This window comes from Balearica regulorum, chromosome 1 (assembly GCF_011004875.1).
Source record: "Balearica regulorum gibbericeps isolate bBalReg1 chromosome 1, bBalReg1.pri, whole genome shotgun sequence".
NCBI classification, from domain to species: domain Eukaryota; kingdom Metazoa; phylum Chordata; class Aves; order Gruiformes; family Gruidae; genus Balearica; species Balearica regulorum.
In genome coordinates this window covers 60485927-60502321 of record NC_046184.1, presented here as the reverse complement: position 1 = coordinate 60502321, position 16395 = coordinate 60485927, and the positions used below count along the sequence as shown (strand labels likewise).

Below are 16395 nucleotides of genomic sequence, written 5' to 3'. Positions count from 1 at the left end.
CTGGTTGACCAAATTGAAAGTGCGAAACTTTATTTTACCTCAGTTTAGTGTGTGTGTGTGCATTTGTGTGTCTACGTCTCTAAACACAGTTATTCAAAGCACGAGCAGCCTAATTCCATGCAGTTTAGTGGCTTACAGTGTAGGTGCTCCGAATAATAACAGTATTGTGAAGCTAAAGTCAACAAAACTATTCTATTTTTTGCAACATTTGTAAAAAGAAATATAAAAGAGAAAGGTAAATTACTGCTAGGTAGTGGATTCTCCCCAGATTAGTAGTTTCACAGAAATTGTTATAATGCATCAAAATTAATCTGTTCTAGAATTCTTTATGGGATTAGCAATGGTAACATTGCAGTTGTTCTGTTGCCTTTGTATCTAAAACCAAGTCTGTAAAAACACTACAGACCTGACTCTGCTATAGAATAATCTCATTTAATCTAGAAGTATATAACTATAAGAGGGAAACAGTAATAGGGACACATAAAATTGTCATTCCTGTGGAAGGATTAGGGGTTCTATTGCTATACTGTAGTGGTACAAAAGGTCTCATTGTGAACTACTGGATTTCACATGGCTTTATTAGGACATTTAAAATGTTATATATATATATTATTTCTGATAATGATTTGTTAGGTAGAAGATTGAGTTCATTATCTTTCTATAATACCGAGGAATGAAGCTGAATTCAAAATATGATAAAGTTGTTAAATAAAAGACAGGAAAATAAAAGAAGTGGAGCAAGATGGGTTTTTTGATCATTAAAAAAAAAAGTTCAGGTATAATGGAGCATTGTTCAGTGTCAGACTAATGACTCTCTGTGAAAGAGAGGAGAAAGAGAGAAAAATTCATCAGATATGAACAGAAATAATTAACTGCTTTTCTTTCTGTCCTGTCTTGGTCACGGAAGCTGACATTCCAATTAGCAGCTATAGTATACAAACGAACTCTCCAGGTTTTGAAAGGAGGTTTTGTTAAAGCGCTATGAATTTGAGGAAAGATGCCGTGATGATATTTCTGTAGAAACCAAGGAAGAATAGATGTTGCCCATACAAACTGATTCCATTCATCTAGCCGGATATCTTATTAAAATAGTTTGCAGTCACAAATGATCACGATAACTGAAATGGAAGGTAGGTAGGTCCTGAAAAAGGCAATGAAGGAGAGAAACTAGATATTTGGAAGGTGTTCTACAGCTATCAAATGACAGGGGGTTATTTGCTGTACAATTGGAGTTTTTTGAGAATATGTATTAATTTTCTAATATATTGAAGAGGAAGTTGCACCTACCTTCTTCTAGTCAGCAAGGCAGACAAGCACACGTGTAACTATATGCATGTGAGTGACACCATGGATGACAAAATTAATTCTGTTTTAAGGTTAAGTGTGTATGTAAACACCTCTTAAACTTTGTTGGATCAGCAATCTTAAAAATGTAATTTCAAAGGAATATTTCTTTAATCTATAGATTTTGAATGAGCCTAGTTTCCGATTTTAAAGATGAGGCATATGCCCATTCATATATTTGATGCATAATTTAAAATTTTATAGTTGTGTGTTTGCATGTGTAAATGAATAATAGTTTCTATGGGGCAGAGGAGGATGGCATTTCACTATTTTATTTGGCATTGTATTCAGATCATGGACTCTTTTTTCACTTTGTCCATAAGCAATAGCAAGAAAACATTATACAGATTTGATTTTGTGCACACTCTTGAGTATTTGCAAATAACTTGCACATATGCTTCTTCAAGGTACATAATTTTGCAGCTGGACAGGAGTGAAGAGAGTCCTGTAAAGAATGAGATAATGCTTCCCATCAGTGAATGTTTCTTGTTTCATAGTTGTACATGTATTTGTTTACTGCAGGATGCTTTTAGGGTATAACAGATTACTAGTATATATTTTCCTAAAAATAGCACCTTTGGAGCATGGTAAAAACCCAATTTCCCTTTGTGTTAATTTCTACTTGCATGAGAACTCACAGCCTATGTTTTTGATAGCAAGCATGAACCAAATGAAGCAAGTGAGCATTATGGAAGTGAATTGGAAGGAGCACTTAGGAACAAAGCAGAGAAAACTTAGTAGACGAGCAGAAGCCAGAATGTTTGGTCTTAAAGATGCAGTTTTGCATACTGTTTACCATACAGGACATCCAACATACTTGCAGTTCTCTCTGTTTGATATTTGCTTTTTAAGGCTGGAGGAGAACTATGAGATTGCAGAAGGTGTTTGCATTCCTCGAAGTGCACTCTACATGCATTACTTGGACTTCTGTGAGAAAAATGACACGCAACCTGTTAATGCTGCCAGCTTTGGGAAGGTGAGTCGAAACAGCAGTAAGATGCCTTGAGCTCTTGCCTGGTTCAGGTGAGTTTGGATTACTGAAAAGAATTAAATCATCATTTACCATTAGAGATAGAGGTCTATGAATGGAATCTCTAATGTATTCAAGTTATTGGACAAAGGCTAAGATTTTAAGTATTTAGAAGGTGGGAATAATTTCTAATCATGACTCAGCTCCAGAATGCACTAAATTTTTTTATGACTTCAGGCCACAGACTAGCTGACAGTGACATGGTATACAATATTGGCAGCTTGGAAGTCAAATACAAGCCAGTGTAAACACATCTGTGTTGTGATGTGCACTGCTTTAACAAACATATGTTTGTTGTTTTTTTTTTTTTAAATAGAAGGCTAAAATAGCAATCATTTAATTCTAAGGCCTGTCTATGCCATTCTTGTAAGCATGGTATGGAGATCCCTGAATTAATAATATAAGCCCACACTGGCAAATCTACATAGTGGAGTACATACCTCCATATATGAAAGTCAGAAAGCATCTAACAGCATTTCTGTGGCACTGCAGATACAGGCTGCCAAGTTATATTTGCACTGTGATTCCTTGTGCTTCAGCTTTCCAGTCCAGCTCTAGGAAGAACCACTGTGGTTATCTCTAGACTCACAATGGAGATGCATCTGTGCATTGTCCAGATGTGAGCAGTAAAGCTCTTATGCGATACATCACCAGCAGATGTTAATGGCTAGCTAGACATTACATAAAGTTCTTATTTTGGATTTGGTTGTCAGTCATGTTTTCCTCTCAGTGAAAAATAGGATGATATTTTTATATTTTTAATTTTTTTTTAAAAACTGAAATTTTACTACAGAATGTGTCACAGGCCTTTAAAACTTGTAGCCTGTGAAAAAAACAAAGTGTAGAGTTTGTCACTGTTTTTGAAATGCTTGCAAGCATGAATCTGAAGCCGATTGTCCTACAAGCTATTCTCTTCTAGTGTTTACAACATTTGTTCTATAGAAGTGCTGGGTATTCAAACAAGGAAATTTGTTCCTAGGGGTAAGTGCCTGTGTAAAGAGTAGGTGAAGGAGAAGAATGTATTTAATGAGGTGTCATTTTCTATAGTGCATCTTTATGTAGGCAGTTTAGCAAGGCGAGTAAAATGTACCATGTTATAACATGACTATGTTGTGTCTTAAAGACCTGCATAGCTCAGCTGATTCTGTGTTAAATACACTGCATAAATGTGGATGAAATTGTTCATTGTACGTATTATTGCTACCAAGTGGTAAGTATAGTGTCAACGTGTAATTTAGGAATAGTGAGAACAAGAAACAGATTTCATGCAGGCTAACACATTTGGAATGCGGGTAAAATTTACACTATGCTACTTTTGCTGCTGCTAAAAACTTCTGTAAATTGTAAGGTGTAAATATTCTGAAATTATTTCATCAGAACATACATTTACTATGGACTGCACCAATTTTCAGTATGTGGCAGTCTTGTTACACTGCATATTACCCCATCTTCCTTCTCTCCTGTCCCTCATACGCATATATCTGTTTATCAGAAGGAGTACCTTAACCTAGCAGGACAGGTACAGTGCCTTCCACCCAAAAATCATGGCATTCCAATGTGTTTCTCATGTGCTGTGTTCCAAGTGTTTTCTACTTGGTTGCGATAAAATTCTGAAGCAGTGATGCATGAAATTTGTTTTCCCTCTTTGTGGAGAGGAAGCCATACAGAATCATCCTAGTACTGTCTCAAACTAATGCTTCATGTGGCCATTACTTTTGGATCTGGGAACCGAGGCTTCTGCACAGGTATGTCCAGGAACCTCAGGCAACACTGGCACAAATATTGAAGTGAAACAAGCTTCTGCATCTGCAAAACCCGGAGCAGACCTCAGGGATTCTTTCCAATCTGTTATTGCTAAGAAAATGTAGTCATGAAGATCTGCAAGGCAGACACCCACTTCACTCAATCAATGATTTGCAGTCAGCTTCTCCTTAGGAGCAGGTATACGGTTGAAGTTTTAGCCAAAAGAGTTGTTATCACGTGACTTAAATATGGTATTGGCAATGTGTGTTGCATAAATGCCTTGGAGGCAGTGCAATGAAATAGGTGCTATTTGAGGGCTTCCGCACTTAGCTGCTGAAACAGAGAGCCCAGACATGTTTGTCCTCATTGGGAATCATCAAGAGCCCTGCAGCTGTCATCTCCTCCAGAGAAAGGAGTTAGTTGTTCTGTGAAATTGTAGACAGTTCGCCTTTCAATAGACCACATTGAATTTATGATTCATCTTTGAACTTTAGCTCTGTGGGCAATGTTAAACATTTAGGCTTTTCTTTAACAGACTGGTAGTTTTTAGAAAGAGACATGGAGTTCACATTAAACCAATCTGCAATAAGTAACATCCTAATGTATTGTTACATACTCAGTTACATCTCAATTAACAGAACAGTGTTGATTTCACTTTTAAAGATACCACTGGAGACATGTGAAATTTGCCTGAAAGTGATCTCTCCAGATTAAGGTTTGGTAGACAACACTTCAGCCCATGTGTACTTCTTAAGCCTGATGTAAGTCAGGTATATCCACAACAGAGCATGGAAGGGAGAACAGACAAGCTGTTCATGAACAGATGAACTAATAGACCTTGTCTCCTACCATCTCCTATGTTCCCTAAATCCAGAGCCTTACCTAAATCTTACATCTCCATGTTTCCCTCCAGCACTTTCAATTACTTCCAGGTCCCGGTCACTACATCAAAGTCTTGCTTCTTTGAGTTTTCTCTCATTTGCTGCACCTTCTTTCTACATTATTTTTAGATTCCCTCAAGTCTGTCTGTCCGTTTGCCTGTACCTTTTTTTCTCCTCCTCCCATGCTGACAGCTGGGCAAGAAGCAGCACATGGGGTGGCTGGTTCAGAGCAATAGAAGTGTTGACTGGTTGCTTCATACTCATTGTTGTCCAGTCAGGCAGTGCCAAACGGCTCAACTAAAGGCTAAGCTTTCCTCTCTGTCTTGTCCTCAGCATTAACATCAATATACTCTCCCAACTATGCAGCCAATGTCTTCTGTTAAACTTCTAGGACATGGACTGGACCTTAGGCATTTGGTAATATTGGATTAGCAAAACAAAAATTGGTTTGAGGGGTGTGGAGAGATTAACAGAGAAACAGTAATATCTCAGACTGTTTCCTGAGGAAACCAGGCCAATAGCAACAAAAGTAACAAGAAGGGGAAATAACAGAATTACTGTATAAACAAACACCTTTAAAAAAAGCAACCTATACTCCTAAACCAGATAAAGTACATATAGAATAAGGAAGACTCTAATATGGTTGTTAATGTGATATTCTTAGATGACAAAGGGAGCTGTAGCTTTAATATGTTAGCCAAGATTTTAGTGCTTTCTGACACAATTAATATGTGAAAACTACAGGCAGTTCTTTCTATGCTAGCATTTGCCAATCTGCTAATAGCTACACTACCTAGCCTGCCATTACAAAGCTTTTTCTTGCCTGCAAAAGACAGGACCAAGCACTCTTTTACCCATATACTTTAACTAAACAGTGATCAGGGAGGGTCCTGTGTTTGCTGGTTACAGCTCAGCATCAGCAAGTGGAGACTCCAGTGTTAAACTTTGGCTCTTACTGTAGGCAGCAAAACATATTATATTCAACGGGATCATGATTTCACCCCAAAGTGAAGCAGAATAAATAAAACTGTTCCATGTAACTAGTGAGAAGACAGGCAAGTACAGTGAGGAAGGGCAGGCAAGTCACTGAGTTATTAACAGCAAAATGTTGCGTATGAGAAAAAGCTTTCTCACAGTGAACATGTTTAGACTGTGAATTAGTCTTCAGGCAGAAGGAGTGAAAGCCCAGTTGCTGAGGTCACTTAAAAAGATGGCAACCTTGTGCCCCTCAGCCCTGTACTGCAAATGCCTCGAGCTCTGCTCTGGGACCCTGTGGACTTTGAGAGCCGTTGAAGGTGTTTCCAATTGGAATTTCTGCTGCTGCCTGCAGCAGGGAGGGCTGAGCAGACGTAGAATTTTTTCTGAGCATAAAATGCCAGTGATAATTAATAGAGCTAGGAATTATGGTAGTTGAAGGCTCTGACTCATTATTCTCACAGAGTTTAGTTGCAAACATTAAATCATTCTGAACTGGGGCCCTGACTGAATCAAATCAGTTACTTAAAAAGCAGGAATGTTCTGAGCATTTCCAAGCCCGTTAGTAGCTGTTGCATGTGGATGGGTTCCATAAGGCTCATTGGTTCTCTCCTAGTTGTAGCATGTCACCCAGCTGTTCAGCTGGGTTGGCAGGTCTTTGAGCTTCTCTTTCACTTTTATTTCCTCAGCCAACACTCCTTTTTGTTCTTTGTTTCTTTTGAGACCCTTTGTTTCTTTTGAGAACCTTACTTTCTTAATCAAGCCTCTTGAAGATGTTACCTTCCTCCTCCTCACCGGTTTTGCCTATCCTCCATGTCCTCAGTTCACTGCTTTAAATTTACTGCACAGTAATAAGTCACCTCCCGGACCCTGCCATATCTGTCATACAGAACACTTAGTTTCTCGTGGTGCAACCTCTTGCATCCTCCTGAAGTGTTCTTCCCACAACTCCCATATGCCCCCTGCAGGTTAAATACTTTCCTCTTTTGTTTTTCGTTTTTTTTTTTTCCTTTTGGTGCTTTCCTGGCATGTCTTTTCACAAGCAATAGTAAATTCATATTTGAAAAGGAAAGCAAAGGATACTGACGCTGCAGGGTGGCTCTCCCCCAGCCTGAGGTCCCTTTACAACACTCTGGCAGCATAAAGAGGTTTAACATGGATACATACTCACATGAATTTTAGAGCCTCTTTATTGCTCCCTGAGTAGCTTTGCTGTTAGTGAAAATTAGATTCCAATACATTTATTTCAGTAAATAAAGAAGGGTAAAGTCCACAATAGATTTGTAATATTGGTTAAGAAAGAGATCTCTCACATTTTTGACCAATATTTCCACCCCATTTCTAAAAAATGGGCTGAGGCACAGTTATACCAGCAGAAAAGTGGTGGTTGGTTTTTTTTCCCAATAGTTTGCTTTGCCCTAGGGAGGTACAAGCTGTACCAGCCAGAGTCCTCTTTTATCACTAGGTACTGTCTCTGCCCAGAAGTTTTGCCAGCAGGACTGTTCCTCCAAGCATGATTAGCATAAATAGGATTTACAGTTTTGTGCTATCATACTATATATATTTGACATTTAAAATGGACAGACAAGTACCTTGTTGAAACCTCTTTGATAATGACATTGTGATGTGATTGCATTCTGTTTTGTCTTTTGTTGAAATGTGCACATCTGGCTGGAATTGCCTGCTGTGCATAAGGAGATACTTCTCCTGAAGTGGGTTTTTTTTCGTTAGTTGGTTTGTTTGGTTTTTTTTACTTTCCTGCAATCTCAGTTTGCTCCTAAATAGCCTCAATAGTAAGTGGTACAGCAAAGCCAAATTTACTTAGTCCTCTCTTCTGATAGACTAAACCAGTACTTGCTTTATTACGAATAGTTACTACATATGGAACGGGTTTTTATTAGACTTTTTTTCTAGTCAATATAGAAAAGAAAAATAGAACTGGGGAAAGATCAATCTAAAGCTGAAGATGTGGTTTCTGTTATCACATTGAGGGACCATGTCAGTCTGCGGTGCTATCTGAACAGTCCCTGCTTTTCCTTCATCCCTTTTTAACAGCTAAGCTTTCTGACCAAAGGACAGTTAACACCAGTAGGACTTTTCTTCCCAATGCAGAATCTTCTACGTCAAGTTCCTCTGAGGAGGCCATAACAACACAAGTACCATAGAAGTAAGCGATCATATAGGTTTGGGAAATGGAGATCCTAAAGTGTAGTTGGAAAGGCCTTTGCACCTGTGGCCCTGCTTCACAGATCCCTTATATTATTGCAGGTTGCTGACTGTTGCCTTTTTCTCCTTGAGCTTGGGGAGTAAGAAAACCAGCAAGGACACCTCCGTTTCTTTGGCGTGCCTTTCCTTTTCCCAAAGATTTGCCCTTTAGCAAAGAGATTTTTACTGGCTTTGCCACTTCTCAAGCATCTGGTTTCTAGTTAGGTCTACTGCGTGAAGTAGAGCGGCCTCTGGGCTGCTTTACCTCATGCCTTGTCAACACGTCCCAGAGGCTGTTCTTACAGCACAGGGTCTGCCAGAGTGCAGGGATGCTGGCGCTCAGCCTTTTCCCACAGATATGCTGGGTGATGGCAGTAAGCATGCTGGCATTAGTACAGAGCAGGGGGAGTTGGGCAGGGTTTTAGATCTGCTTGGCTTCAGCAAGTCAGCACTGAAAGTGGCTGCAGCTCAGCTAAGCATCTGAGTCAGAGCATTCAATGTTTGCAGCTTTGTTGGGATGCAGTAATCTGTTTGATCATGCCTTAGGCTGAATTCCATCTGGCCAGTGGACCTGCTGAAGGAGGATATTATTGTACATAGATGAATTTGAGGAGAGGTCTCACAAGCTTCACTAAAGGGCCCAGTTCACTTGGAGTTCCTCATGGTGTCTAATCTCTGCAGCAGGCAGGATTGGGCAGAGGCATTAAAGAATGTGCCAGCAGGCTTCTGTGACTTGCTTTGCGGTATCAGTTGAGATCTTATCTTACAGCTAGACCATGCCCTGTTCCACAGAATTATGAAAGTGAGTGGAGAGAAATGGGAAAGTGATTGAATCTAAACAGACAACAGATCTGGGGCCAAGAATGCTGGACCCGTACACTACAGTCTTCTCTCCTGGGCCATGCAAGTAAGCAAGCAAGGAGTAGGAAGGATATAGACACAGTCACACCTTTTCTTTGCACAGTTTGGTGGATTTGGGGGACAGGAATGATATTTTGTAATGGAATAATTTGATTATGCTCTTTCCTATCAGTGGATGTTTTGGGGCAAAGCTTTCCTGACCTTTTCCTCAGGGTAATGTGTTGTTAAACCAGCCCCAATCCACCTTTGAGCCAAAAGGTACCTGTTAGCACAAGTGCTAATAATAACAGATTGTCTCAGGGCAGGATTTTCAAAAGCACTGAAGCAGGTGGGGAAACCCCAGAATGATCCAGTGGGATCAGTACCAGGCCACAGATGCATAAGCCTAAAAATCCTACACTGCTCATATAAGATTGAGGATGTCAGTGGTGTTTGTGTTTCACAGCGGTGGGAATAAGGAAAGCATAGTTGTGTGGGAGTATAGTTATATTTGGCATCACTGGTTTCTTTCCTGCTGCCGTGGCAAAGAAGTTTAAGACTGAAGCACTACAATAGAATTTGGTAAATTAACACACATCTTCTCTACCTGACTTCATAAAAGCAAAGCATGCCCTCTAGATATGGCACTTGAAACTTGAGTTGAGATAAACAGAGCCAGGCCCTGTTATGAAGAGGAAAGAGAATTTATTCCTCTGGATTTAGGATCTCTCTAGAACCTCACAGAGCTCCAGAGCCTGAAGTCTGAAATCTGTTTCTCATTCTGGCAGAGTACAAATGCCGGACTGCAAGTTAATTTGACTTTACTTCATTATTCTGGGAAGTTCTAGAAGCACAGCTAGAATGATTTCAAACAGAAAGGAACAAGAGTCATGAAGAATAATATCCCTCTAGATCAGATGCACTAACAAAATGAACATGCCTTTTGAAAAGCAGCAATTTAAATTATTCCAGGGAAAAGACTTCTAAAAGTCATCCTCTGCCTGTTGCCCCTAGAGCAAAATTTAATGTTTTGACACAGGGAGGAAAAAATTACTTCAGAAGTTGTTGGAGATGTGAGGAGAGATGTGAGAGATGTGAGGAGAGATGCAGTGGCAGAAATTACAGCCGGCAGTAATCAGGATAAAGGAATGCACCTTTGCAGCCGTTTGCGGGTAACAGAACAACTCCTGCAGTTAGCCACGTCTAAGGTTAATAGTTTGTGCAGACTACAATATAGCCCTTTACAGAGGAAGTGCATTTGTCTAGTTGTTGCTCATAAAGCTGTCTCTGTTTTGCATGGATGCTTAAGTTGCTTATTTAATTTTTACTCTATTGTATTAAGAATACAAGTAATTAGATATTGAATTCAAGTTTATTCAGACACCTCTACTAGGTTTAAAGAGCCTAAACAAGATAAATCCTGTTAGCTCCAAGATCTGTGCAATATATGTTGAATGCTGTACTACCAGCATTGTAATCTGTGTGAGAGAACAATGTGAGAAGACTCTTCTTTTCCTGCATTCACTTTGGCTGCCCCATACGTTTGGAGTAAAAAGGTTACTGCCTGTCAGAAAGAAAAAGGTCCCCTTATGTTCTACCTGCACAGTTATTCCTAAAAGCATGTATCAGGATTGTCTGCAAAAGGGTTAAACAAATGCTGACCTGGATATACTAGACCTCTGAAAAGGTGTAAACTATATATATATATGTTGTTTTATAATGTCATGACTTCTATCTGGCTTTTATGTATACAGTAGGTAACTGCCAAAAGAACCATAGACTTACAAAAAGATAAGGCAGTTCTTAATTTTTAATCAAAAAAGGCATGCAAGATCATCTACAGGCAGAAGGCAAGATCAGGTCTTGAGCAGGGCACAGAGGAAAGAGATGGAGAATGCAACCGAAGTTTAATAAGAAATTGAAGGAGCATTGGTTTCTGAGACTAATACAGTAGGAAAAATTATCTGCATGTGAAACTGCTGGTCTACATCTGTCTCAAAACCAAAAAGCCAAGTAGCATAAAATAATGCCTAACAGTCAAAACTGCCACATAATTTAGGTGAAATTTTACTTGGAAAATGTAAAACCTGTACCTTTTTACTCAGCAGATCTCATAGGGCAGCATCCATACTTTGGAGAAGTATGAGATGAAACTTCAATTCCATTGAAGGACAATTGTAAAAGGCCCTTTCGCTCCAAAATTCCCTTGGATACCACCCATGAGATGTTTTTTACCACTGCTTCTGTTGAGAAGCCAGTGCTGCTGTGATAACGGGGACTGGGCTCCATTCAGAAAGCAGCTCAAACTGCATGGTCTGGTCTTGATTCGTTTGCTTGCACAACCCCACTGCAGTGATGGAAGGAAAATGATCCAACTTGGTTTTCAGATCTGAACCTGAATTTTCATGTCTGACAACTAGGAACCCCCTTCCCTCCCCACCCAACTGTAAAATTATCTCATTTTCTCTGTAGGTCCTTAAAAGTTAATAAACATGAAACACAACAATGATGTATTTTATAGAGTGACTTTTCAGGCTGAAAGTATAATTTAATCAACATTTTGGACCCTCTGCTTTTTCCATTGTTTTACTTTGTCCTGCCTCATCTGGCTTCCTCTCCCCTTTCAGGGAAATCTCACTGCCTTTGGCAATAATCATTGCATAGGGATTCACATAAACATAGCTGAATATAAACATTTATATGAACAGCTAGTTCATTTAGTACTTGACTTCTTTTATTCCAATCACAAATACCCATGCTCATGTGTACAAGCACCCAAACACAAGTATGCCATATTATACATATTTTACATATGCAGCATTAGATCAAAAAGTCCTGACTTTTTTCAAAGTTTTGCTAGATTATTCCTTTTTTTTTTGTATGCTGTTAGTAAAGAATATTTTAAGTGATGCATACTTTTCAGCTGTATTCTGAAAGGTGTGTCTCATTGTTTAAAATGTGCTGGATTTAAAAAAGAAACAAACAAAGAAAAGAAGAAGGGATCTTCTGATCCACCACTCCATTTTTCTTCTCTTTTCCTGATCACCTCTGCCCTGGTATGTAGAAATTGGCTGATTTATTTAAATCCCAGGAACTCCCACAGCATATGGTTCATAAAGTAGCATTTACAGTGTGCATTGTAACACTTCATCACTACTAGAAAGACTTTGAAAGTAATATGGGTTCATGTTGTTCCAAAAGAAAAAAAATAGGATAAAATTATCCCTACTATTAAGATTTTCTTTTGAGTCTACTGCTGTAAAATCAACTTTTGGAGAGGAATGGTATTTTCTGAATGATAAAAAAATCAAATTAAAAAATCCCTTAACCCCCCAAAACTACCCTCAGAAAGTAGTTCTTCAACACTGCCTTTTTTCCCACAGCCTTGTGGAGCCCCCAACCCTGTCTGCAGAAAATGAAAGAGAGAGGGGTGGGATTAATGTGTAATTAAAGGGAATTTGGAAGGCTGAGATGTTGCGGAATGTTAGATCAGTAGCTGGAACAGCATGTGGTGTTCTTTAGGCAGGCTTCATTGAATCCATACAAAAAAAGAAAGAAGGGCTGCTTGCCTGTCTGCTCATTTATCAAACAGCTAGGCTGAACTTTCACAGCTCCACAAAAGTGTTTTACTGTTTGCTGAAGTTTTGCTCCAGAAATTAAAGCTGAACAACCTAGCGACTCTGAGTCTATGCTGCGTTTTTGACATCAGCCACGTTGTGCAAAGCTCTTGGAAACCAACGCAGGTCAATTTTTACATGATACAAAGAGAAGCTGATTGTACATTTGCTGAAGAAAATATTACTGAAGAAATGGTCAAATATGTGACAATGCAATGTCTTTATTTATATAGCACCTTTTGATCCAAGTATGTGTTCTAGAGCTTTCAGTCATCAATCAGGATTAAATATTTATCACAATGGCAAAATAGCTCAGGAAGAAAAAAAAATCGATATTATTTAATCAATTTTAATTGATGTGTTGTTCTGATTGAGCAGTTATATTCCATCTTGTATGCCTGTTTTCCTTTAATATTAGTTGATCTCCCCCCGAAAGAGGAAACATTTAGCAGTCTATATAAACACAATTAAAAGAGATTATAAATTTAAAAAAGGAAGAAAGTCCCTTTTGCAAGTGAATCTTCAAGGCTTACTGTGGTCTTTCTTGCATGGCTGTTCTGCCAGAAGAATTTTCCTCCTACTGCAGATCACACTGAGAATCAGGTTCGATCCTGTGAGATGCTGAGTGCTGCCTTTCCAGCAACTGCAGCAGAGCTTCTTCACCATGACTAGCCTGGTTGACAGAGGCTCTGACTACTGAAGGCACAATCTACATTAATTAATCCATTTCCTTAAATGCATCTGGTGCTAAAGAAGCTTTGTTTCACTGTAGCAATGTTCTTTTAATCTGTGCTGATAGACTAGAGTCCAGATTCTTGCTGATACCTTGCTGTTTCTGAGATGCACTTCTTTGCCATAGAGGATAAATTGATTACGAGCTATCTGTACAAATGCAACAGTGAGTCTTCCCTCAGAAGTGGTGCCCCTGTCAAATACCAAAATCTTTTCAGGGTGGCATCTTTTTAGAAAAAGGAGTGTTTAACACCAGGATTGTGAAGGTCTTTAAAGAACTGTGCCCTCCAAAACTCTCAAAAACAGAGTTTCCTCTATTTGCAGCAAAACCAAGTTTGTTGATCCTGCAAACTGACATAAAGGAATAGTAGGACAATTCTAAGTACAATCCTCCTTAGTTTAGGGGCAGAACTGATCTTAGATTTTAAGGAAGTGTATTCTACTCCAGAGAGTTTTTATTTAAATTAATGGTAGTTATGGAATTACACTGAATTTTAAAATCTATTTCTCCTCTTTCACTAATAGAAAATATCAAAAGCTTTTTTTTATTTCTCCTGCCATGTATTTTGCTGACATTGCAATGCAGTTTTTCTGCTTTTCTGTCTTAACTGTCTATATTAAATTAGGTATTAGTAAACATGATTTTCAGTTTTCTCTAATATCAGTTCTGCTTGTTTGCAGATAATAAGGCAACAGTTTCCACAACTAACGACAAGAAGACTTGGAACCAGAGGCCAATCAAAGTAAGCAGTGTATGGTATTGTTATCATCTCACACAGGGCCCCGTCTGGCTCTGGTTTTACTGAGTAGAATAGTATAAGATCAGAAAATAACTTGTCCACTTGGGACTTAAACCCCAACTTTGGTGGAGGTTCTATTTTAGTCTTTCCGTTGTCTTATTGATTCAGTGGTGATAGTCGTGCAAAGGTAGTTTAATGGAGACTTTAATCAGCAATATTTTCCATATTGTTCCTATGATGTTTCTCATCTCAACTCATTTTATACAGCATAAAGGGCATTCATACCCAGCAGTAATCGAGCTACTGTTGAAGGCTGGGAAATGACAGCTGGTTAACATTATGTTTCAATTTAAAGGACAAGTGGCAGAATGTTATCTGGAATTTAGGTAGGAACATACATTGGCCTAAACTGAAATCATCCACAAACCTAGAATGAACCACCATTATTCCGGCCTAATAACATCCAACATATTTTTAAGTGATCAAGGAATTAGTTTATTGCCTTACCCAAAAGATGGTACTTCCTGAAAACAGTTCATCCTAATTTCAGAATGAGAAATTAATTCAGAAAGAATAATGCACTTCCTGGAGTATTTGACTCTTTCCAAATTTTGACAGGATGTGATTCTACCAATTTATAAAGAGGATACAGTGATGTTTTTATACTTTTTTCTGCTTGTGGACTCCATGAAATTTTTCCAGTGCAGCTTTGGATGTTTTTATGGCAAACGTAAGCCCCCTAAATACATATATATATATATATATATATATATGCTTTTCTTGATTAACTTCCACAGAATCCTACAGGGTAGTCTCTGTAGATCACAAGTGGAAACCTATGGAGGGGGAAATGAAAACGTGGGACAGTATGTTTGCAAAGTTTTGCTGGTAAAGCTTCTCTTTCAAACAAAGCCTAGGAACACAACATTGCTAAATGCTAAGAAAGAAATATGCTATAAGAATTTACTTACTAAAGCTAGAATGACCCACTCCTTTAAAGGAAAAAAAAAATAAGATGCTAAAAGAAACACCATTAAAATTAACTTTACTGTGCTCTTCTAACAAGCAGTCCAAGCCAAGCAGTATCTCTTTGATGGGACCAAATGTCCTTTACCCCATCTTGAGATTCTCCTAATTTGTATAACTAAGCTTTCTTTTTCTAGAACAGTCATACTTAAGCAGCTAATTGAAAATTTGAAATATCTTCTCAAATGCAAATTCAGAGCTACCATAACATCAGTCATAACAGCTACCAGAAATCTCTCAGGAGCAAATTCTGGGCTAGTCCAACAGCATATTAGGAAAGCATGATAGGTCTAGAGTCAGAGAATCAGGATTTAGCACTGAATATAAGTTCTTTGGAAGTTCATAAAGACAGAGTGAAAGCGTGCACAAGTTGCTTTATGGAAGCATTCATATGAGAGTACCCGCTGTCAGCCATCAAATCACTCTGACATTGGCTACAACTTTGTTATTTGTCTTCCCATTTAATGAAAGGAATGAGCGCTGCTGTATTGCCAAACTGGAGCTCCTCTCACAGCTCCAGGAGTCTCTCAGGAGGGGCAAGATGCTCTTGATCTGCTGACTGAAGGTGTCTTGCATCTCCAAAAGCTATGTCTCTTTACTGTCAATGAGGCTGAAAATCAATGAGAATATTTCTTGCATATTTTCTCCCTAACCTGCCTGCCTATCAGAGGGCCTTTCAGGACACATACTCCTCTCATGCCACCTTTGCAATGGTTCTGCTCCCTATCTAGCAAATAAGAAGGAGTTTCTGTAAAGCATGCTGTCTGTGCTCTGCAAAATCCTTGGCCCCCCGAGAGTCCCTGGTCACCCCTGTGAGGGACATCGTAGTCACTCAGGTACGAAATTGAGTTCTTCTGCTCCAAAAGAGGACTCTCATGTCTTTGTCAGTGGTTAACACTCCAAGGATTATAGCATACAGAGGAGTCATTCTCATTTGATCCAATGAAGAGGAGAGGTATAAACACACACACACTCACTACATGCACACTGTACTTCTTTAAATAAACACACTCCTTGCTAGACCCAGCACAGCTGTAACTGAGCTCTGACTGCATTCCAATTAAGTGTTACGTAAAGAAATTACTTTAGGCATTAACACTTCAGTCCCTTTATCACCAACTGTGCTGACCGATTGCTGCCAGTATGATTTTTCATTCCACTTCCCTGCTACTGCCAAAGGAAATTCGGCCATAGAAGTGGTTAAGATTATCTGACTTCACACTGTTCTGCCTTCAGTCTTTTTATAGAACGGCTGCCTTGTA

General features: G+C 38.9%; 1 protein-coding gene across 1 annotated transcript in view; it reads left to right on the top strand.

Moving 5' to 3' along the window:
• The window catches only part of RFX4 (regulatory factor X4), a 96898-nt gene that overhangs the window by 31856 nt on the left and 48647 nt on the right, over window positions 1-16395 (top strand). The window contains exons 4-5 of the mRNA XM_075742884.1: window positions 2197-2320; window positions 14049-14110. Of these exons, the coding sequence (XP_075598999.1) occupies window positions 2197-2320; window positions 14049-14110 (186 nt within the window). The remainder of the gene's footprint in view (window positions 1-2196; window positions 2321-14048; window positions 14111-16395) is intronic.